This window comes from Mus caroli, unplaced genomic scaffold (genome assembly GCF_978045245.1).
Source record: "Mus caroli unplaced genomic scaffold, Mus_caroli_1 scaffold_1, whole genome shotgun sequence".
In the NCBI taxonomy this organism is placed as follows: Eukaryota; Metazoa; Chordata; class Mammalia; order Rodentia; family Muridae; genus Mus; species Mus caroli.
The window spans coordinates 56449221-56471311 of NW_028227256.1; the positions used below are offsets into that span (position 1 = coordinate 56449221).

Consider the following 22091-nt stretch of genomic DNA (forward strand, 5'->3'; position numbering starts at 1 on the left):
GGAGATTGCTCCAGGGTACTCTGTCCTTAAGGGTGCCTTGTCCTCTTGATCTCCATCTTTTCCGCTCCTTCCAGACACTGCCCGTTGTCTGAGGATATCACCACTGTTAATATCGTCACAGTTTCTCACTTGAAAATCAACGTAAGCACCAACATTGGAACATGTTCCACAAAGGGTGTAAGTAAGGTTATTTTACAAGGCACAAAGAAATTGCTCATTCATTAATTCAGTCAATACCACATGACCATCTGCTAGCAACAAATACCATGCCAGGCACTGCAATGCAACTGAGAGACAGAGCTATGCCTTAAAGGTGACCACAGCAGCAGATGAGTGAGTTGCGCTGAGCATAAATATGATGTATGGAGGTTATTGCTTTTGGAAGGAAAGAAAAAACCCATAGCAGGGTTTCTTTGGATATGTGTAGGAGCTAGCCAAGTGGAAAAGGATGGATTCCAGAGGAAAAGAGACTTCGGGAGTGTTAGGGAGCATAGCAGAATGGGAGACGTAAGAGCAACTTGTCATGCCTGGATAGCAGGGTATGTGGAGGGAGAGGAAGGGAAAGTGAGAAATGGGCCAACCTGGTCAACTAAAGACAGCATCCCAGAACATACTTTATGAATCACAGAGGATTTGGTAAGTCATTGATATTTATTGCCACACAATTGAAATTTAAGTTCCATATTACAGCTTGGATTCCAGTTAGGCTTGGTAAACTGCCATAAGCCTTTGGACTTCTCCATAAAAACAAGAACCATGAACTTGTGAAAGAAGGGTATATTCCCCAAACCAAAAGCTAGACCCATGAGGCTGAGCTAGCCTAAGAACTGTACATAAATAAAAGGACTGATATCCCAAATTGGAAGAAAAACTCTGCTCTCACATTTGCAAGGCACGTTCATATTTAAATTCTAACTGACTCATAGTTTCTAGACAGACTCCTCAGCTCACCTCCCGGGGCTACGTCTCTGGCCCTGAGGCCTTCTCAGGTCCTTAACAGTTGTTTAATATGCCTATCTCAAGCTCCTTCCCAGCCAGAAAGATTTAAAAGGAAAATGTGTAGCATAAACAAAGCCTTAAATCTTATCCTAAAATCTGATAATGGCACCACCAACAGGCATCTTGGGTCTTGGTCTCCTGCATTCAACAAACAGACTTGAAATTTATTACACCACCCCATAGGTCATAAGCATCCTGAGTCACATCATATAAAATATTTTTAGACATTTTTAAGGGAAGGTCAGCTGCACTGCCGTCTCCTTCCTTTTATAGTTACGTTTACCCTGGGAAGAATTTTTTTTTAATAATCTGGAATTTGCATTTTCCATTTATGACCAAAATACAAAACCTTGAAGGTACCAGGGCTGACACAGGGGCTTTTTCTTACTGTTTTCTTCTGGGGCCAGCAAGGCCCTGCACAAAGCTGTTGAAGGCAAAGGCACTCTGAGGTCTGTGTAACAGCAGATACATCACCTGCCTGGCGATGACCCTGCTGGATAGGAAGGAAATTCTATGACAGCAGTCTGGTGATCAAAGGGTGTGCTCTTGAGAAATGGAGTGTGGAAAAAGGCCCTGAACAGATTTCAAGAGGCTCCTGCCAGCACCTCCAACAGCTTCTACCCTGGTAACCATTTGGCCACTTGGGAGCCTGCAGGGCCAGTGTTTACCAAGGCCAGACACGCACTCAGGAAGAAGGAGCCAGGTGGCCCACCTGTCCTGATAAGGCGGTTCCTTGGAGTTCGGTTTCTATTCTGCTCCCAGATGGGTCCCATCAGTTTCCCCCACTCTGGAAAATAAGTCTGAAGCAGTAGAAGTAAATATAATTGTATTCCATTTTTATTTAAAGCAGAGATTTGGGGATTAAACATTGTCAGCGCAGATTTAAATGGAAGGAAATCTAAAGGTGCCAAGCTCCATGCTAAAATCAGATGCTCTCTCTACCTTCCGATGCCTGAGTGTTTGGTGAAAAACATCATGACTCGAAGAAGGCAGAAGGGGCTGAGAATAAAATCCGTCTAGGCAGGGTTACCTCTGAATAGCCTGGTTATCTAGAGAGGAACGCTATCTTCTCGCTAAAAGCCAGTGGTTAGATTAATGGGAGCATTTGAAAAAATCTGTTCAGTCTTGCTGGTGGGCAGCCAGGGAGAGAGTGTTTTCTGTTTATCTCTATAGTGGCAGACATGTTCATCACAGAAAGGCTGCGTGCGATTTCAAGCAGCCGGGAAGTAGAGCTGAAGTGGTATGAGGTCTTTGGTTGTGCACACCAGCTCCTGAAACAGGAAGAAGCCCCCACCCCCATTGACAGACAAGGGCCTGGGTTGCACAAGAGGTAGATCTTCCCTTGTTGCTCTAGAAGGGAGTTTTATCACCATCCCCATCCCCCCACCCATCCCCCCCCCACACACACACACCCATTGCTTTATCGCACAGGAATGCAGCTGGAGTCTCAGCCCCTCCTTGACAGCACAGACCTCAGTAAATTACCAAGGTCTTGACCCAAGAGATGAGAAGCCCTAAGTGATTTTTCAGCCTCCTATCTAAGGATGTGTTTACATTTCTTGAACTCTGGCTGACTGACTCATTCTCCTGCTGTTGCAAGAACTTTCCTTATGCATCAGGATTTATACATTTCATTCCTGAAAGACCCGGGGTCCTTTCCAAGCCACTGTGCAGTGAACCTCATCACAACACAATTCTACTGAGTGGCTCTGTCTGGAGGATGGGTCCCAGCCAGGCAAGTGTGAGCGGGGCTGAGAGGCTGTAGTGTGGAAGGAAAGCACAAGACACAGCTCAGGACATCTGGGGTCTGGGTTCCAGTCCCGCTATGTTAAGGTGTAGGCTTGAAGCTACAGAAACCCAGTCTCAGAACCTCAGTTTTTCCCCCACCTGACTTAAACTTAAGAAGTGTTTTAAGTTTATGCAGGAGCCATTCTCAAACAAATCAGGAAGAAAACACCGGCTGAGGAAACACAAGAAAAAGAAGAGCCTGTAAGAGATAGATACTGTCTTAGAATCAAAAATGAGGAGGAGGGGGCTGGAGAGATGGCTCCGAGGTTAAGAGCACTAGCTGCTCTTCCAGAGGTCCTGAGTTCAATTTTCAGCAGCCACATATGGTGGTTCATCTATAATGGGATCAGATGCCCTCTTCTGGCACAAAGGCATACATGCAGTCAGAACATTGTACACATAACAATTAAATAAATCTTTAAAAAACAGCCCAGGAGTACAGCATGTCATGTGGAGCCACTGATGAGTGTTAAGAAGAGGAAGAATAAGTCTCAGAAAGAGACTAAAATCTACATCAGCAAAGCCATATGCACAGCTCAGTTTCATTCCCCAAATAAGCACGGGTTCATGAGCATTACCATTACCATCGCACCATGAAGTTCCAGTCCACAGATTCAATCCTTCCACAAAACTTTACCAGCTGGAAGCTGGGTGTGGGCTCGTGCCTATACTACAGCACTTGGGAGATAAAAGGAGGAGGATCAGGAATTCAAGGTCATCCTTGGCCTTGAGTTTGAGGCCAACCTGTGCTACATGAGACCCTGTCTCAAAACTACCAAAACGGAGGGTGCAAGGGGTGGAGAGTGCTCAGTGCTTGGTAGGAGCACTTGCTGCTCTTATGGAGGAACCAAGTTCAGTTCCCAGGACCCACATCAGATGGCTCACACCTGCCTGTAACTTCAGCTCCAGAAGAATGTGGCACAGTCTTCTGCCTCTGTGGGCTCCTGCATCCACAGACACAGACCCATCAGCATTGGCACATGCACAGGTTGTTTTAAAATTAAGGAAATTGTAAAAATATCTCTATCAGTTGCATGGCCAGTTGTGCCTCAGGGGTCTTAGCTTGCACAGCTGTGGCAGATTTGCAGGCTAATGCCACGTTGGCTCATGTGGCCCACAGACACAATGGCCATTGCCTCTCTCTGCTACATCATTCTCTCTCTCTCTCTCTCTCTCTCTCTCTCTCTCTCTCTCTCTCTCTCTCTCTCTCTCTCCATCTCTTATTTGGCCTCCACCTCTGAGGAGCAGGGGAAATCTCTAATCTCTCCCTGAAAGCTTTCAGAAGCATTTTCCTATTTCAGCAAAGTGTGGTCATACAAAATTTATATTCAACAGCATCAGCACTTTTTCCCCATCAATATTTCCTTTTTAATGTCAGCTTTATCTGAATTCCGATAGCACAAAGAATCTACTTTTGTTCTTTTAAATACCAATCAAAACAAGAAGGTCTAAATTTGAATATAAAGCTTAACCCCACTCAACAAGGTGTTTAGACATGTCTCCAGACACTATGGGTGATACCCAGGAATGCTATAGGTGTGGGCTTAAAATCTTTAATGCGCATGAGCTGAGCACATATGGTTATGGTTCATATGAAAGTTCATGAGACCTAGATCTGACACCTCGATGCCCTTTCTCTCCGACTTTCACTGCAGCAAACACTGGAGCCGGAGCCAGTCTTCATGGAAATCTTTATGAAACCTCCTCACGTTTGGCTCAAGCTGCAGAGAGTCAGGTACAGTATTGACTGTGAATGAGCACAACACTGGGAGTCAAGACTTGTCTGGGATTCTTGTCCTAACTTGCTGTGTGACCCTGAGTGAGCCTCTTCATCTCCTTGGGCCTCATTTGTCTCATCAGTAAAATGAGCAGGTAAACTGTACCGTCACCAGGTTTCTTTACTCTCAAGCTTGGAATCTGGATTGTGGTGTGTGTGTGAAGAAGCAGAGCAGACTTTTCCCAGACTTCTGCAAAGTCAGAATGAGAATAAGAATACAGACACCAGCAGCCACAAGCCGAGAATCACATTTTCCTTCCAAATCAGGAAAGAAAATAGTGAACGAGTTTGTTGTTGCTTGTTGGTTTTAAGGCATCAAGGAGAGGAGCTAGGGAGATGGCTCTGTCTATAAAGAGCCTGCCACGAAGGCAAGGTCTGAGTTCAGATCTCCAGACCCCACATAAAAAACCTGACAGGTACAGCTGCAAACATCTGTAATCACAGCATTGTGGGAGGTGAGCAGGAGACAGGCAGATCCTTGGAGCTCATTGCGCAGCCAGCCCAGCTAAATGGATGCACTCCAGGTTTAGTGAGAGACCATTTCAACAAATAACATGGAGAACAATAAAGGAAGACACCAGATGTCAATCTCTGGCCTCCATACACACGCACACACACCCATGAGCACATACACCACACATGCATACACACTCACACGTATGCACACAGCTAGGATAATTATGAAGAAGGAAGGTGCCGATTTGAATGGCTTGGAAATATCTAATGTTTCAAGGGATGTGTGCAGACTTTTTGATAAGCAGTCCTCTACCTGAAGCTCTGAGGGTGACAGTGTCTTCAGTCTCTCAAGAGAAGCTAGTAGGGAATTCCTAGAGCTGAATCCAGGGACTGGGAACTCCTGAGGCAGATGCTATACCACTGCTCCAGGGGATGCCTAGGTCCCTCCGCTGTCAGACAGCCTCCAGGGCAGGCTCGCCAAGCCTCTTATCTCCAACTTCTTGCTGCTTCTGGCCTTCCCTCTTTTCCCCAGCACTTCCTTACAATCAGAGCAGAAATGAGTCTGTTTGCACAATATGTGAACTGACCTTTCAGGTTAAAACACCAGACCCGAGAGTCAGGCCTCCATTGAAGAAAAGCATATCTAGGCCACTTCTCCACTTCTGAAGAACCTCAGAAACAACACGGACACACACACACTATGCGTGTCTGTGTGTGTGTGTGTGTGTGTGTGTGTGTGTGTGTGTGTGTGTGGTTTGCCTCCATTAAAGACACTCTTCATAAAGGATCCGAAGACCTTAAGTAATAACAATAGCAATAATAATTAGAGAGTTGTGACTAAGAAAATACAATATATTTTGGAAATCCCATAGCTCCAAAGGCCATACCAATACTCCCTGCATGGTCCAAACTCATGTAGCCCTATGGCTCTACTGGAGGACCCTTCAAAGAGTGACCCAGCCATGACAAATTAACCATAGACTAAATTATGAAGTTTGCAGTCAGACTGAACTTTGGGTCTTAAGCTCCAAGCCTGGTTCATCTGCAAGGCCTTGGTAAGTTCACGAACTCTAGAAATATCTTGTACCGCCTTTGCAAATGGAGAAAGGGTTCCCATCTGAGGTTCTTGGTTGGTTGGTGTCACCATAGCCTGCCTGCCTTTGAAAAGGAACCCCGAGAGGAGAAGCCTTATGAGGAAAAGTCTAGGGAGCCCCACCAGCCCCCAAGCCAAGAAAAACGGGGTGTAGGGTACAAGGGACTTCCTCCTGCCTTTCTCACCCCTCCCCCTTCTTCTTGAGGCTCAAGGCACTTTATTAGGTTAATCACTGCCTCGGATTTTAACTACTTCCTCAACCTACTCCACATAAATGACTAATTTTATGTTTACTATAAAGCATCTGGAAAGGCTTTAGAAACAAATTTCTACCCAGCAGACTTCAGTTTACCCACCTTGATGGGCCACTGGCCCAACCAGTGGCCTCCCTGCCTTGCTAGGACCTTTCTTGCTCTGAAGCACAAAGCAGGCTTGCAGCAACAGTCGTAGCAGCAGCAATTAAGCCCGTCTTTCTTTTCTATTAATCCCTACTGACTCAGCTCGTCCCTCCATCCTTTAGGGTCTGGCCATGTAAGGTCACTCACACATAATACATTTATCTAGTTTTGGTGGTGGTGGTGGAGGTTTGGTTTGGTTTGGCTTGGTTTGGTTTAAGTCACAGTGAGAATGCCAAAGGTGGAACCTTTTGGAAACAACAGACCTTTGAGAAGTCACATACCTAGGCTGGGAAGTATGAGGGAAAGAAAGTCTGGTATTGCTGTCCAAGTTCAGCTCTGGGGTCTGGAGGCTGCCGCCGTGCGCCCCCTCCCGGCAGTACTGAAAACCTCTGCTCTGAGTCTACAGTGGCCGCGTCGCTAAGGCCAAAGCTGAAAGGGTGAGGGTCTCTAGCCTCCCAGTTCCATTTCCAAGTAAAGGCCCTTAGGCACCCCTTCTACACCTAGCCGGAGGTTCCGGGCCTCAGAGCCAAGTCCATCCGTTTAAAAAAAAAAAAAAAAGCGCCCCAGCTGCCATCAGCAACTTCCTTGGAGTTAGAAGAGGGGAGAAGTCAGAGAAATAGGGGGAAGGAGACTACAAGGGGAGTTGCGTGGAGATGAAAAGAGCTATGAAAAAAGAGAAAGAAGACAAGCAGACGTGTTTCAACTCCAAGCTCCCATTTCCCCTTTCAAATGAACGGCCTCCCCACTGTGAGCAGAATCAAGTATTTATGAAGGCATTTTTTGCATATTAATAGCTGCGCAGGGATGGGGCCCTGCCAGCGCTTAAGTCCTAAAGGTATGGTGCCCTTTTGAAAATACAGGTCTTTCCAGCCCCTCATAGAATTTGGTTTTCTCCTTCAGCTTTATTTCCCCTTCTGCCTTGTGGGTCCTCCTGGGGCCCTACAACTGATTAAGAGAAATTAGTTCCCGGGCTGCCTTCAGAGTCCAGGACTGCTCTTCCCTCTGCGGGTCGCTGACATCAATCGCAGGCGCTCGCTCGCCTTTCCTCTTCCCCAGGGCCTCTGGGGAGAGGCTTGAGGTTGGGTGAGGTGCCCAGCACCTAAAAAGAATCTTAAAATTGTAAATGAAAGTTTCAGAAGGAGATATTAATACATCCGTGCAGTGAGAGAGGAGAAAGTATAAAAGAAAAATATGCAATCATTTCATTAACGTTAATAATACTGTCGATCCTCGGTGAGGATTGCATTTCATTTTTAAAAAGAAAACATAGTTAGAAACATAATCAAAAGGCATAACCAAATCATATTAAAATAATAGTAGTAGGCAAGAATATGAGCTATAGTTTAGTGGCAGGGCTTGACTACCATAGGCAAGGCCCTGGGTCTGATCCGGAACACTCTTATACACACACACACACACACACACGCGCACACGCACAAGCACACGCACGCACACACACACAGGCACAGATGACTAGGGCTTGGGGCTGTAGTTCAGCTGGTTGAGGTCTGTCTTAGAATGCACATGGCCCTGCGTTCTATCCCTGGGACCACATAAAACCCAAGCACAGTCACACACACACACCTGCAATACCAGCCCTCGGAAAGAAAAGCTCAGAAAGTCAAAATCATCTGAGGCAAGCTGAGATCCGTGATCTCCTGGAATCTGTGATTTAATACTGGGCAACATCAAGGTTCCAGACAGTTGGTGAGGAGGAGCCAGCCTGGGCTGCCCAGAGTCACCCTCTGTGTGCACTGTTATGACAACCAAAGTGTTTCCACACACTGCTAAATATTCCCCGGGAAGCAAACTGAACCTATCCCCCCCCCTCTTTTATTCCTCCTCCTCTTCCTCTTCTTCCTCTTTCTCCTCCTCCTTTCCTTTTCCTTTTTTGTTGTTACTATTGTTTGTTTTTGAGACAGAGTCTTACTATGTAGCCCAGACTGGCCATCCTACCTCACTGAAATTATAGGCATATGCTATCACATCCAGAGTGATTGAATATTGAAAGTGCAAATCAAAATCATAAGTCAATCATGATTCCATCTATGGTTGGTGATTTTTGTGTTTTGTTCTTAAGCATCTGTTAGGGAACACAAAATTAGGGCGCTCTGGGTTCAAACTTCACATCGCGTCCCTGGGCCTGTGGTCTCTGTTCTCCTCCCATAGTCGTCTTTATTCTATGAAAAAGGAAAGATAAAAGAGTTTGTAAATTTTCAATTTGATGGTGACATACTCACGTAATCTCAGGACCCTGGAGGCTGAACCGGGGGTTGGGAGTGTGGTGGTTAACTACTTCAAAACCAAACTGAGCACCCTGAATGGAAAAATCAAAAAAATCAAAAAAATCAAATAAGTAAATAAGTTTACTTTTTTTTTTTTTTTTTTTTTTTTGGACAGGGTCTCACTATATAGACAACGCTGCATGCACTCTGACTCCCAAAGATCTGCCTTTGCCCTCAAAGTGCTAAGACTGGAGGCATTCACTACCACACCCAGCTAAATAAATAATTTTTAAAATGTACATTGCATGCAAGGGAAGCTAAAATGACCCAGGAGTCACAATGTCCAGCAGGAGTCCATGCACAGCCAGCTGAGCATCAGCAGCAACATTTCTTAACACTGTTCTTTTAACAAACTGAACATTAATCTGGCTGGTGTTGTGCTGTTATCTTCTAAGACTCAGAGAGTCAATGAATTTGTCTCTCTCTCTTTTTTAAAGATTTATTTATTTATTTATTTTATGTATATGAATACGCCATAGCTGTCTTCAGACACACCAGAAGACGGCATCAGATCCCATTATAGATGGTTGTGAGCCACCATGTGGTTGCTGGGATTTGAACTCAGGATCTCTGGAAGAGCAGTCAGTGATCTTACCCACTGAGCCATCTCTCCAGTCCCCACCTCTCTCGTTTTTATAAATATTTCTTTGGTTGTGGAACTTGATTCAAAGGATTTCTGACGACCTAAGCAAGATTCCTTTCTGGCTCAAGTCTACCCAAATCTGTCCACTCCCAAACTCCCTAGACAGTTCAAAGACAATTTCCTAGAAGGATTTACTTTTTATTTTTATTACAAAACCAAAGTTTTATGTGTAGGATTTATGTGGCAATCATTATTCTAATAATTCTGTATTTACTGATCTCTTGGTTGTTGGTGACACATAATACCTGCCTACTTAAGGCCTTGTTCTTTTTTCTATTTATGATGGGCAATTTCAAACATGATCCTGCCCACAAATTTGAACAATTTTCTCCCCATTATCTTGAGAGGGTCTCTCTGAATAATAAGTAATGGTAGCCCGTGGCGTGGGGGCTCATGGGAAAGATTTAGGATTACCTTCCTCAATCTTTATAACAGCTCCATTGTGGGTACAGTTATGGTCTCCATTTGACACACAAGGAAATGGATGCCAGGACCGCCAGGGCCCTGTTCACACGTGACCCGCCACCTCCCCCAGAGGCCTAGCAGAAAATTGGAGAATCCATAAAGCCACATTTAGACCCCATCTTCTTGCATCCTGGTGCTGTGGTCTGAGGCAGGTTCCTTAACCTGAGATTCCGTTTCCTTCTGTGTAAAGGAGCATTTCCCCTTTGGGGTCCTGCAAGGATTACATGAAACCGTAGGATTTGCACAGCGCTAGACATAGGAGGGTCCACCACGGATTAGAACCACTGTTATTTTATCTCCCTGTTGTCTGCCATGAACTCTGTTATCAGATAGGACTTGGAGTTTATATGGGGGGTGGGAGGGGTGGGGCTGGGCAGGAAGGTTGGGGACTATAAACACATTGGGCTCCCTACCCCAGAGCAAACGCTGCCAGGGAAATCTTAGAAGTTAGGGAGCAGAGGGGCTGTGGAGGGGAGGAGGCAGGAGAGCAGAGAGGACAGTTTTTGTTTTCTTCCTCCAGTCCTTCTCTGTCCCAAGCTTTACTGGGGCTCGTTCAACTTCATAGCCTTTCTAAATTATGGGGTAGATAAGCTTTTATGGCCCAATCTGAGACTCAAAGCACCACGGGTAACTTTATTTCTCTAGTGACTGATTTAAAATGACCCTTTTATAGTGGAACCAAGTTGAAGTTCCTGTCGATTGTCGAGAGGTCACAGCAGTCAAACAGAGATGGGGGTGGAAGCCCCGAGTTAGAAGGAACTGGAGGGGTATCTGTTTCCATCCCTTCCCCCCATCCTTCTATCTCTGTCCAAGGCACACCCGAATGTCATCGCCTAAGCCCTGGACAGGTCCCTGCCTAAGCCCCATAGACACCCCCTCATGGAAAACATTGGGTTCCACCTCCCTAGGGATAGAGCAGATTTCTCTTTTGGCTCAAAAGTTTTCTCCTCCAGCTCTAGCTAAGCCAGATAAACAATGAATTGTGTTGTGTCAACAAAGCACTTAATTAAATTGAGGACAATATCAATTAGAATTCCTGGATAAGATTTGCTTCCAGATAATGGAAGGCCTGGAGCTAAAGTGCCCTGTGGTTCATTACTGAAAATCTTCCTGAGAACAATGAAGTGAGCACGTTTATGTAGGTCAAGAAACTGAGGCACAGAAAGCTTGGTGACTTAGCAAAAAAAGGCACCAAATTAGCCCTCACAAAGGTAAGGACTAGAACTACTGGGTTTCTTAGACCAGGGCTTAGTAGCTAGTGAGCTAATGTCATAGACACTGAGGAGAATGCCAACAACTGCTATAGACTTGAAACATGAAAAAGTAGGTGAAGGGCTTGGGTAGAGCCCCCAGTTGGCAGAGCCTTGCTTGCCTCAAAATCCTGGGTTCGATCCTTACCACTGCAGAGACTGGCACGGTGGCAGCTCAGGAAGCAGAGGTGAGAGAAGCAGGAGAAGTTCAAGTTCATCCTCAGCTATGAAGAGAATTCAAAGACAGCCTGAGACCCCATCTCTGTAAGGAAGGGGAGAAAGAAGTGCTGGGGACCAAAAGTCTTAAGAGAAGGAAAACAAGGAGCCCCTCTAATGGCTAAAGGCCAACTGTCTCCATCCTGCCCACATCATACATGTTGTCAGGCACACACACACACACACACACACACACACACACACACACACACGTACACACAGCAGTGGCACCTCAGGTGGCAGATATGAGTGGAAAGGAGTCACACCCCAGTAAGAATGCTAGCACATGGATGACAAACAAGCTGTAGGCTGCAGACCCTTTGTTCCCTGAGAGGCTGGGGGGTTGAGGTAGGATCTTCCCAGCCCTTTGTGGCCTCTGTGCAGGTAGGAGAGGCACTCAGGGGCAGCTGGGTGGGGGTTGGGGGCTGAGTGGTGATGGTGCAGGCGGTGTAGTTGGCAGTGTTTGTAGTGACCTCAACCCTCACAGATCTCTCTTTTGGAGAATCCAGATCACCAGGAGCCAGCAAAGTTCCAAGGTCAACCCAGCCCCACCCCTGTTCCCAATTCTACCTAATTTTAGCACCATAGGCTAACAAGGGAAGACTCAACTAGGCCCTAGAAGGGACTAACTGGTCAGGCTCTTTCAACTGCAGTCCCCATTATCAGGATCTGGTTATAGGGTGAGGGGGTTCAAGTCCCAGCCATTCTCCTCTACACCTAGTAACTGACTTTCTCCCACCTCCCTTCCCCACCAGGGTTCAAAGCTCCCAAAGGATAAGAGGCTAAGGCCACAGAGGGGATGTGGTGGTCAGCACTGTCCCTTTTGTTTGCTCACAGGAGGGGACAAATGCCCCGGTGCACAGAGATTTGATGGGGCAACTTAAAGGACTCCACAGGGTTTCAACAAAGGCATCTCCACCGCTCCGCCCCTCCTCCCATGCATTAAGATAATGGTGGGGTGTGTTCCCCAACACCCTTCAAATCTTGGCTCTCCAGGCTCTCCCTCCCTCCTCCTGTTCTCTCCCCAAAGCTCAGCTTGCCCACAGGTTCCCAGAGACTTTTGGCAACTGGCTCTCAGGCAGAGTGGAGCTGTGAGCTGCGTGGGAAGCGAGGCGGTTAGACGGCCAGTGTTGCAGCCGACTTAATGAGGGGCAGGAGCTCCTGCTGGAGCCATTAAGCGGCAGCTACAAAGGTGGGGAACCCCAATTAGAAAGGAGTGGGAGACATCAGGGGGAGGCCCCGCAGGACAGATCCTTGTCTTTGGGTGACTCTGTGGGACTCATGGGTGGAGATGTAGCTGTTTCGGTTCAGAGTGTCATTTTAAAGTGAGATATCCCAAGGTCTGTTTGTAGAGCGACTTGTGACGCTCTAAGAAATCTCAAGAGAGGAGGAGGAGCGCCTAGGGAGCTGTTCTCCCCGAGTCTATAGTTCGGATATTACAACCCGAGAGTACTTAAAGAAATGATAAGCTATTTACTTAATTTTAATGAGCCTCCCCTTTCAGTCGGCTCCCGTGTGTTCCTATGGATATTTGTATGCAGCCAGTCGCTCCCGTCTGTTGATAGCTCAACCAAATCACATTATGGTTACAGCAAGATAATAATCCTGGATTTTCCATGGCTCACTCTGTCAGAGTATAAGATTAGCTCTTGAATTCATTAACAGTCATCTCCTTTTAAATGTCAGATAACTGTTTAAATGCCAAGCACTTGCGCAAGGCGTTCTGTGCAATCCAGATCAGCCTTACCAAATTAACTCGTTCGTCCCTATTGTTTCGGTTACTACAGAGAAAGGCGCCCAGGAGTTCTTAGCAGAACCTCAAAATCAAAATAGGGGAGGGGGCTGGGTGAGTTGGGTTTTTTCTCTGAAATATGTCACCTTTCCATCCATTCTAAATCATTTCCACCAAGGTGTGCACATGAAAAAATAAAAACCAAAAAAACTGAAAACAACTTCGAGCTTCTGCTTCCTTCCAGCCCTACCCCCACCCACTTTCCCTTCCTTCTAGAGAGCCCTGGGCTTTCCTCTCCTTCCTGACTTTTAGAAAAGGTGACCCTGGGTTTCTCTTTATGCCAATGTGTTGCTCCCAATATACCCCAGAGCTGCAAGAGCCAGTTTTGATTGCTCTACCCTGCAAACACACAAGGGAGCTCACAGGGTCAAGACGGAGCCCAGAGGCTGGAGCAGAGCAGGACTGCAAAGCAAGAACTCTACTCCCCGTTTCAAAGAGCCATTGCCTGAGTTGTACCTCAAAATAATCAGACCATGGAGACACAGGCTGTACTGACTGGGAAAGGCAGGGTCTGCTCCAGGCTGGCAGTTCCTTGCCACCCAGTGTGGGCTACACTGTCACCTCCTCAGAGAGGTCCCCTGTGACTGCCCCAAGGCATATCACCAACTGCCCTGCATCAGTTGCCAGTCTATTGCTATTACAATGTCTTCACAGATGAGTCACCAGCTAAAATCACCTGCTGCCCCATGCTGGCTTGTCTGGCACAAGGAAGCCACTATGAATACCCACCCATCTGATGAACAGACACCAACCACCCAAGCACATGGCCTGCTTTTCTGTTTCTAGCTCTCTGACTTTTTCTCCCCCTTCACCTCTCAGAACCAGCTTTATATGTTTAATCATCTTTACTCCCAGTCTCTCTTCTACCATCATCCATTTGCAGAACCACTTGAACATCATCATCGCCATCACCATCATCATCATCAACAACGACAGTATTTCTGACAGCATCCTATCATGCTACAATTGGTGGTTCTTATATAATAGAGAAAGGAACAGAGTGGTCAAGGGAACTCTTAGAGTCAAGAGGTGTGGAGAGATTTTTCTGGAAGCCCTTGACTCCCAACTGTTTCAAGTTGAACTCCACATAGGAGCTGAAGTAATTGCAGCCATTGGACCTAGTCTTGGCCAAGCCCTTGTCCTTTAGCCCGACACATGTCCAGCTCCATCCGGTGATTCATGAAGGACCGTGAGGCTGGAAAGCTTGAATCCTGTCAGACCTAGCTTGAACCAAAAGCTTTTCTTGGAACTAGATGAGGGGCAAGAGAAATCTCTGCCTGAGAAGCTGAGCAGATAGATAAATGTCTGAATGACAAAATTTTAGATAAATATTTTTCCAGAGAAACCTCTTTCTTGAGGCATGTTTCAAAACCAAGGAAGTAGGTGTGGTGGTTCACTGGTGTGGCAGCCATGCGTGAGGGCTCACCGACTGTTAATTCCTCATAAATGCTTACAAGTAATATAAGTGTTATGGGAGGGATGGTTTATGGCTGCCAGGAGAGACAGACATCTGAGAGTTAGTCTCCCAGAAAATATGGAACTGATCAAATTCCCACCCAGGATGATCTCAGAGCACATTAATGGATGTGACCCCAGCAAATTGGCACACACAACCCCCAAATAAATAACTTTTCTCTTTGCAAATGAGGGAGCAGTACCACGGGAGGTCAGGCCTGTGGAGGTCAAGGAACATCTGCGAAGGGTGTTTCTCATCCCCTCCCCATCGGAAGTCTGGACGCATGGCTGCCTCTGGGGTCCGTCACTCCTCCATTCCCTGTTCTTCAGCTCAGGAAGTTGTATGAAGATCAGCTGTGCATACATTCCCAATCTCGGAGCCAAGGCATTGCTGGGACCGGGGAACAAGACAGCCTAGGCTCCTGCCCTCAAGGAGCACACTGTCCCCTGGTGCTAGCCCGGAAGAAACTGCACAGCCCCCACCATCATTGCAAGCTGTGGCTGAGAGTGCTTGACTCTCTGAGAGTCCATGGGGATGCAGACAAACCAGACCTGAGGATGAAGAGGAGTCCAGTGAAATGGGGGTTCCCAGCTGAACCTGGCCTGTGAAGGCCCTACTCCAGAAACACCCCGTGTTTACAGGAGTCCTCGGCCCTTGGCTTTCCTACAGCAATGAAAACACTTCATGGCCCCTGCCTAAAATCGTGCCACACACACACACACACACCAGCTGCCCCTCAGTGCCCCTCTGCTGCTTTTTCTCCACCACGGCCTCCATCTTTTTTCTTCCCTTTCTGCAGACTTTCGTGTGCTCTTCATGAGGAAGCAGATGTGTCCTCACTGTGCACCGCCTCTACCTACTCTGCTGGGCATGAAAAAGACACCCAATAAATATTTGTTGAGTGACGGAAAGAAGCCAGATAGACCAAGCGTCAGGCAAGAAGAAGGGCCTTGTAAACATTTTAAGACGGTTGGCCTCCCTTCATTCTGAGTGCAATGGTCTTTGAGGAAGGGCGTGGTTGTTTCCGCTTAGATCACTCAGGCTGTGGTGAGAGGCGTGGGCTGGAAGACAGCTTCAGATCAAACTTTCCGTGCTCTGAAAGGTGACACCATTTGCTCGTGTTGGTGACCACAGAGAGTGTGGCCCAAGAGATCATAGAGCCCCTGGGGCCTCCCAGACTCCGATCTTGGTCCACTCTTTCTTTCCTCTCCGCCACATTTGTTCAAATCGCTCTTCCCAACACAGCAAATGCATCTTAGCTTGAGAATAAATCCAACTCTTGCTGCAATCGTATATCGTGCAAGACCATTGATGGCCATTCATGGGAGTTATGGGGATATTTTTTAAAATCACATTTTAAAAAGATATGGAGGTGCTAGCCTATCACCAACCTCAACACTTTTGGAGTGTTTGAAGCCTGCTTGGGCTACATGGTGAGAGTCTGTCAAAAAAAAGAACAAGAAAAAGAAAGGAAGAAAGGAAGGAAGGAAGGAAGGAAGGAAGGAAGGAAGGAAGAAAGAAAGAAAGAAAGAAAGAAAGAAAGAAAGAAAGAAAGAAAGAAAGAAAGAAGAAAGAAAGAGAAACAGGAAGGAAGGGAGGGAGGGAGGGAGGGAGGGAGGGAGAAAAGAAAAGAAAAGAAAAGAAAAGGAAAGGAAAGGAAAAGAAAAGAAAAGAAAAGAAAAGAAAAGAAAAGAAAAGAAAAGAAAAGAAAAGAAAAGAAAAGAAGGGCCTTGTTTTGGTCCATGGTCTTAACTTTTCCAAATGCCATCTCCATGGCTTTAGGCAAGTTGGTCTCCTGATCTGTGATGTGGGGGACAGCCAGCCTTAGCTCCCAGGGTTGCTGCGAGTAGTAAATGAAATAATTAGCACCCCAGGACGGTCCATTTCCCCACATCTCTGGATCCTATTAGCTCATCCACTTGCTCTCTACATGTATACATCCCTGGTGTCTTCAACAGTAAAAATAGATGTTGCTAATAGTGTTGCCATGATGAAAAAAATGCTTTTTATAAATATTAGGGGGTTTGGACCAGCTCTTGTTGCCCTGTGTATCGTTCCTCTGAAAGTCGGGCTTTCTGCCTCTCACAGGGAGCCCCACAGTCCTTGGAGGCAGCAGCTCAGAAGACGGGAGAGCCTCAAAGATGTATAAATAAAGGGCTGATATGTTCAAACGAAAAAGAATTTTACACACGCAAGCTGCACATCGACATGACGCCGTTCCTGAAGGTGATCTCACACTGAGAAGACAGGGGGTTTATAGACACATACACAGGAATGCTGGTTAATACACTTCTGCACGCTACAAAAACAGCTCAGAAGTCCCTCTGCGCTCTTACTTTATCAGAAAGGACAGAAAATAGGCAGGTTGGAGCAGATGAAGAAAGAACAAATTAGGACAGTAATCCCAGCCAGCCATCGGGGACAAACCAGTTGGGTGTCTGGTTTAGGTAGTGGGGGGACAGTAGAACAGAGAGAAAAAGGATAACTTTGAACTGCCTCATAAAACAGGTAAATAGGGTTTATTTCATCTTGACTGTAGCTAGCATAATTGCTACTGTTTGCCCCTATGACTCGGTAGAGTGATGTTCCTAAATACACTGGTTCTTGAGTTAATTATTTCAAAGTTAGCTGTGGATTCTCTCTGGGATATTGGCTCTGGTTCTCTGTTCTCTAACAGTTCACTGATCTCACAAGCTCAGCTTCGCTTCTGGTTAAGGGCACTGAGCACTCCTGAGGTGAGGATGTCATGGGTCCTCCTTTGCTGTGCTCCCTCCCACTCCAGCATGTGGCACCGGCCTAGCCCATGGATGGTGCTTCACAGCCGCTCCATAAGCTGGCCCACCCTTTTCATCCTGTAGCCTTTTAGTTGAAGGGCCTTTCCCAGCATCATCTTTGCCCTCTTCAGAGTACATTGAACTGAAAAATGGCCACAGAGTCAAAGAAACTGACCAAGAACAGAACCAAGATGGGCACGGATGACTTCAGATCTTTCATACTACCCTAGCAGACCCCATCCCAGACCCTTGGTAAGAAGTGACAAGGAAAGACAGACGCAGGAGAGGACAAACACTTGAGAGCTCATAAGGACATGCTATCTATCTGTTGTGGGGACTGGCAGGAATTGGGAATGTCATAAGGACCACTGTCCTAACCTCAGCTAATCCAGAATTCTTAGGCCATGCCTCCGTGGGCTTCCCTGAGCTCATTCTGCAAGATAGGACTTTGACTGAGAGTCATGCAAATAGTTAATGATGTTCATGTGCTTGGAATCTTAGCAGTTGGGAAGCAGAGGCAGGAGGGTCAGGTATTCAACACCAGTTTCAGCTACATGGGGAATTTGATGCCACCCTTGACCACATGAGACCCCATTTCCTAAACAAAAACCTATACATTTACCCCAAATCTATTTATCTCTGTAACTTTCCTAAGCTTCATCCTAGGCTCTTATATTGGAGGTAAGACGGCTACTGGTTTTTTCTCCTAGAGTCTTTCCAGAACTAAAAGATCCAGCTTGGATCAGATGTTCTAAAAGCCACTGGACCAGCCTGGATCCACAGAGTGACAGTGAGGAAGAGAAGCATTTCTTACAGGGCACTTAAACCACAAAACAGGACGATGATTTCTGGACAAGAGATGTTTGCTATAAGCATGGGGGGGGGGAAGTTTGCCAAGCTCTTAACTTTTAGTGAAATGATCCCTATTCTATTTCCTTTCAAGACAGGGTTTCTCTGTGTAGCCCTGGCTGTCCTGGAACTTGCTCTGTAGACCAGGCTGGTCTCGAATCCAGAGATCCACCTGGCCAACTCCAGAGTGCTGGGGTTAAAAGCATGTGTCCGCCATGCCCAGCTTCAAACGATCTCTTTTCTTAGCAACAGTTTTGTGTTTCCCTTAGAGCTCAAAGAATTATGGCTGGTACCTTCTGAAGTAATGATTGTATCCTCATTATTGATCGCTGTTTATCCATTTGTTTGATTAATAATTTTGAATGCCCACTGTGTGCTTGGCACCTTCTGAGTATCTAGTCTATGTCCATGAACAAAATAGACCAAAATAGGCTGGGGATGTAGCTCAATTGGAGAGTACTTGCCTAGCACACACAATGTTCTAGGTGCCATCTCCAGCACACGGGGAAAAAAGAAAAGAAACCAAGATCCGTGCCCTATTCCAGGATGGCGTAGGGGAAAAATACTAACCATAACAAATAAGCAAAGATGTAGTATGTCTAAGATGACCATTGCTAAGGATACAAAGTGAGAATGTGTGTGTGGAGCAACCGAAAAATCACAGAATTCAACGCGGGAAATTCTGAAAGTCTAATCTAGATGTGTGCAGAATGTACCACTGGCCTAAAAGGTCATTTGTGCTCCATCCAGAAGACAGAAAGAATAGCTGAGTAGCTTCAACTCTATCGCTACTGTAGCCTGTTAGCAAATGCAGCTCTCAAGATCAAGGTGACTACAAGCCCAAGAGCCAACTATATCTGGAGTTAGAGCAGCCCCGACCTGTGCTAAAGCTGGCCCAGGCTTTGTTCACATAGGCAGGTTCAACTCATCACCCAGAGGATCCCTGCCAGTGCCTACTACACTCACATCAGCGAGTGCTTCTGTGAATCCAGTGAGGGTAACAAGAAAAAAAGGCCTGGCTTAAGACACTATCCAAAGATGGAGAGCACTACCCTATGAGGTAAGACGTCATCCTAAGAATCATTTCAATGTGTTCTGTTAGCGTGACAGGGACATTACAGAGAGACGGCCAGCCAAGTTCAAATGCCTGAGGTTTGGATGATCGTGTCAGAAAATATAGTTAGGATGGCAACTGTTGGCTTCCCAAGAGAAAGAAGCAAGACCAGGATGAAAAGTAATATCAAGGTGTCAAGCCAGTAGTTGGCAAGCCCCAGTCCTCACTGATCCCTAGTGGCGTCCCAACACTCGGGAACACCATTTCCTCTCTGCAAAGTGGAGATGACAAAAACAGTCTCTCCACACCTGCTTCTCCACCACGAGGTGAGAATTACACAAAATAACAGTTTTATAAATATGTTCACGGCTGTAACAGACTCAGCGCAGGGAAGAAAGGAACAGACACTCACTGGTCCCTGCTAAGGCCAAGTCCCTGACGAATTGAGCCTTGTTTAAACTTCCCACCTGCCTTTGCAGCAGGTATTCAGACCCCCATCACTGGAAAACCCGAGGCTCACAGAGGGCCCCACAGCCTGGATGACACACAGACAGCTAGGATGGAAAGCTACGCCGTGTTGTTGCACCGTCTCTCTATTCTGCTCCTGTGAAGAGTTTAATGTCACATCTTGGCTCTAGCCTCAGAACCTGAGGAGCAGCAATTTGATAATTATTTCAAAAATATTCACAAAATACTTTATGATTTTCATATGTGGGCATATGTGTGTGTATGTGTGTGTTTATGTATACATGTGTGTGTTTATGTGTGTGTGTTTGTATGTGTGTGTGTTTATATGTCTGTGTATATGTGTGTGTTTGTGTGTCCCGAGGGCCAGAAGTGGTGGTACATGCCTTCAGTCCCAACATTTGGGTGGCATGCAGATCTCTGCAGTGCCGGGCAGGAGGGGCTATGTAAAAACAAACAAACAAGCAAACAAATCTAATAAGAAATAGAAATCCTAAGGGAGCTAGTGAGAGCGATCAGTGGTTAAGTCACTTAAGCCTGGGAACCTGTGAATGATCCCCAGGACCCGCATGGTAGAAGGGGAGAACTGTGTGTGTGTATATGTGTGTGTATGTGTATGTGTGTATGTGCATGTATGTGTATGTGTGTGTGTTTATGTGTATATATATGTGTATGCTTATGTGTGTATATGTGTATGCTTATGTGTGTACATGTGTATGTGTGTGTTTGTGTGTGTGTGTGTGTGTGTGTGTGTGTGTGTGTGTAGTGTACCCACCACAGAACGTGGAGATCAGAGGACAACTTTTCAGTCAGTTCTCCCCTTCTACCATGCGGGTCCTGGGGATCATTCACAGGTTCCCAGGCTTAAGTGACTTAACCACTGATCGCTCTCACTGGCTCCCTTAGGATTTCTATTTCTTATTAGATTTGTTTGCTTGTTTGTTTGTTTTTACATAGCCCCTCCTGCCCGGCACTGCAGAGATCTGCATGCCACCCAAATGTTGGGACTGAAGGCATGTACCATCACTTCTGGCCCTCGGGACATTTTTGTTTGTACCATTGTTTTGCAATGCTGGAAATCAGAATCAGTCCTGTGTGCATGCTGGATGCTGGGCACGTGTTTTATCACTGAGCTACATCCCGGGCCCTGGAGTCTTTGTAAAATGCCAGAAAAATTGGACTACTTTAGAGGTGAAAATGTCAAACAAGAGACTGACTGGAGAGTCACTGGGTAGGAGCACTTGCTGCTCCAGCTAGAGAATCTGAGTTTCGGGCTCTAGCATGGCTTAAGGAAGCAGGGCAAGGGGTGTGTTTTGGGGGAGGGGGAGGGGTTGCTTTTCTATCATTAAGAAAGTGTTGAAAAAGCCAGGAGCTGGTGGTGCAAGGTTTTAATCCCAGCAAACGGGAGGCAGAGGCAAAGGCAGAGGCAGAGGCAGGTGGATCTCTGTGAGTTTGATGACAGCTTGGCTTATGGAGCAAGTTCTAGGACAGATAGTCAGGTACATAGAGAAATCTCAGAGAGAGAGAGAGAGAGAGAGAGAGAGAGAGAGAGAGAGAGAGAGAGAGAGAGAGAGAGAGAGAGAGAGAGAGAGAGAGAAAGAGAGAAAGAGAGAGAGAGTAGAGGGGAGAGGGGAGAGGGGAGGGGAGGGAGGAGAGGGGAGAAAAAAAGAAAGACAGGTATTGATGTATAAGCTGGTAAGATAGCTGGTTCTGGCTCTGAGGGTCAGATGATCACTGGATACTCTTCCAGGGGACCTGGGTACAATTCACAGAACCCACATGGTGGTTAACAATCTTGTGTAACTCCAATTTTAGGGTATCTGATGCTCTCTCTCTTCGGGCTCCTGTGGGCCCCAAAAATTAAAGATACTGTTTTTGGGTATCAAATACACAGAATTTCCAAATGCATTTTCCAAGTTGAACATTTGGGGAACTTTATATAGCATCTATCATCTGCTTATCTCTTAAGAAGTTCTTTTGTATCCCAGCACTCGGGAGGCAGAGGCAGGTGGATTTTCTGAGTTTGAGGCCAGCCTGGTCTACGAAGTGAGTGCCAGGACAGCCAGGGCTACACAGAGAAACCCTGTCTCAAAAAACCAAAAAAAAAAAGTTCTTTTGTAGTACAGGTTAACCTTGAACTATGTAGCTGAGGCTGGCCTTGAGTTTCTGATCCTCCTGCCTCCACCTCTCAGGTGTTTACCACCCTGCCCAGCTCTCTGTGTGTTACTTGTGATTCTCACCGCTCTGACAGAGGGTCAGAGACAAGTGACAAGGCAAGTGGAGAAAGACAGAAGCCCCTCCCCACCTCTTCCTTCCGTGTTCCACGCTTCC

At 46.4% G+C, this 22091-nt stretch overlaps 1 protein-coding gene across 8 annotated transcripts in view; it reads left to right on the plus strand.

Moving 5' to 3' along the window:
• Positions 1–22091, plus strand: part of Kiaa2012 (KIAA2012 ortholog) — a 107382-nt gene that overhangs the window by 49546 nt on the left and 35745 nt on the right. For 5 of the 8 annotated variants that reach the window (XM_085837649.1, XM_029477902.2, XM_085837650.1 and 2 more), the window contains 2 exons: positions 4443–4522; positions 16707–16844. In XM_085837649.1, coding sequence (XP_085693775.1) covers positions 4443–4522; positions 16707–16844 — 218 coding nt within the window. The remainder of the gene's footprint in view (positions 1–4442; positions 4523–16706; positions 16845–22091) is intronic. The other 3 variants (XM_085837652.1, XM_085837653.1, XM_085837654.1) reach the window with 1 other exon arrangement.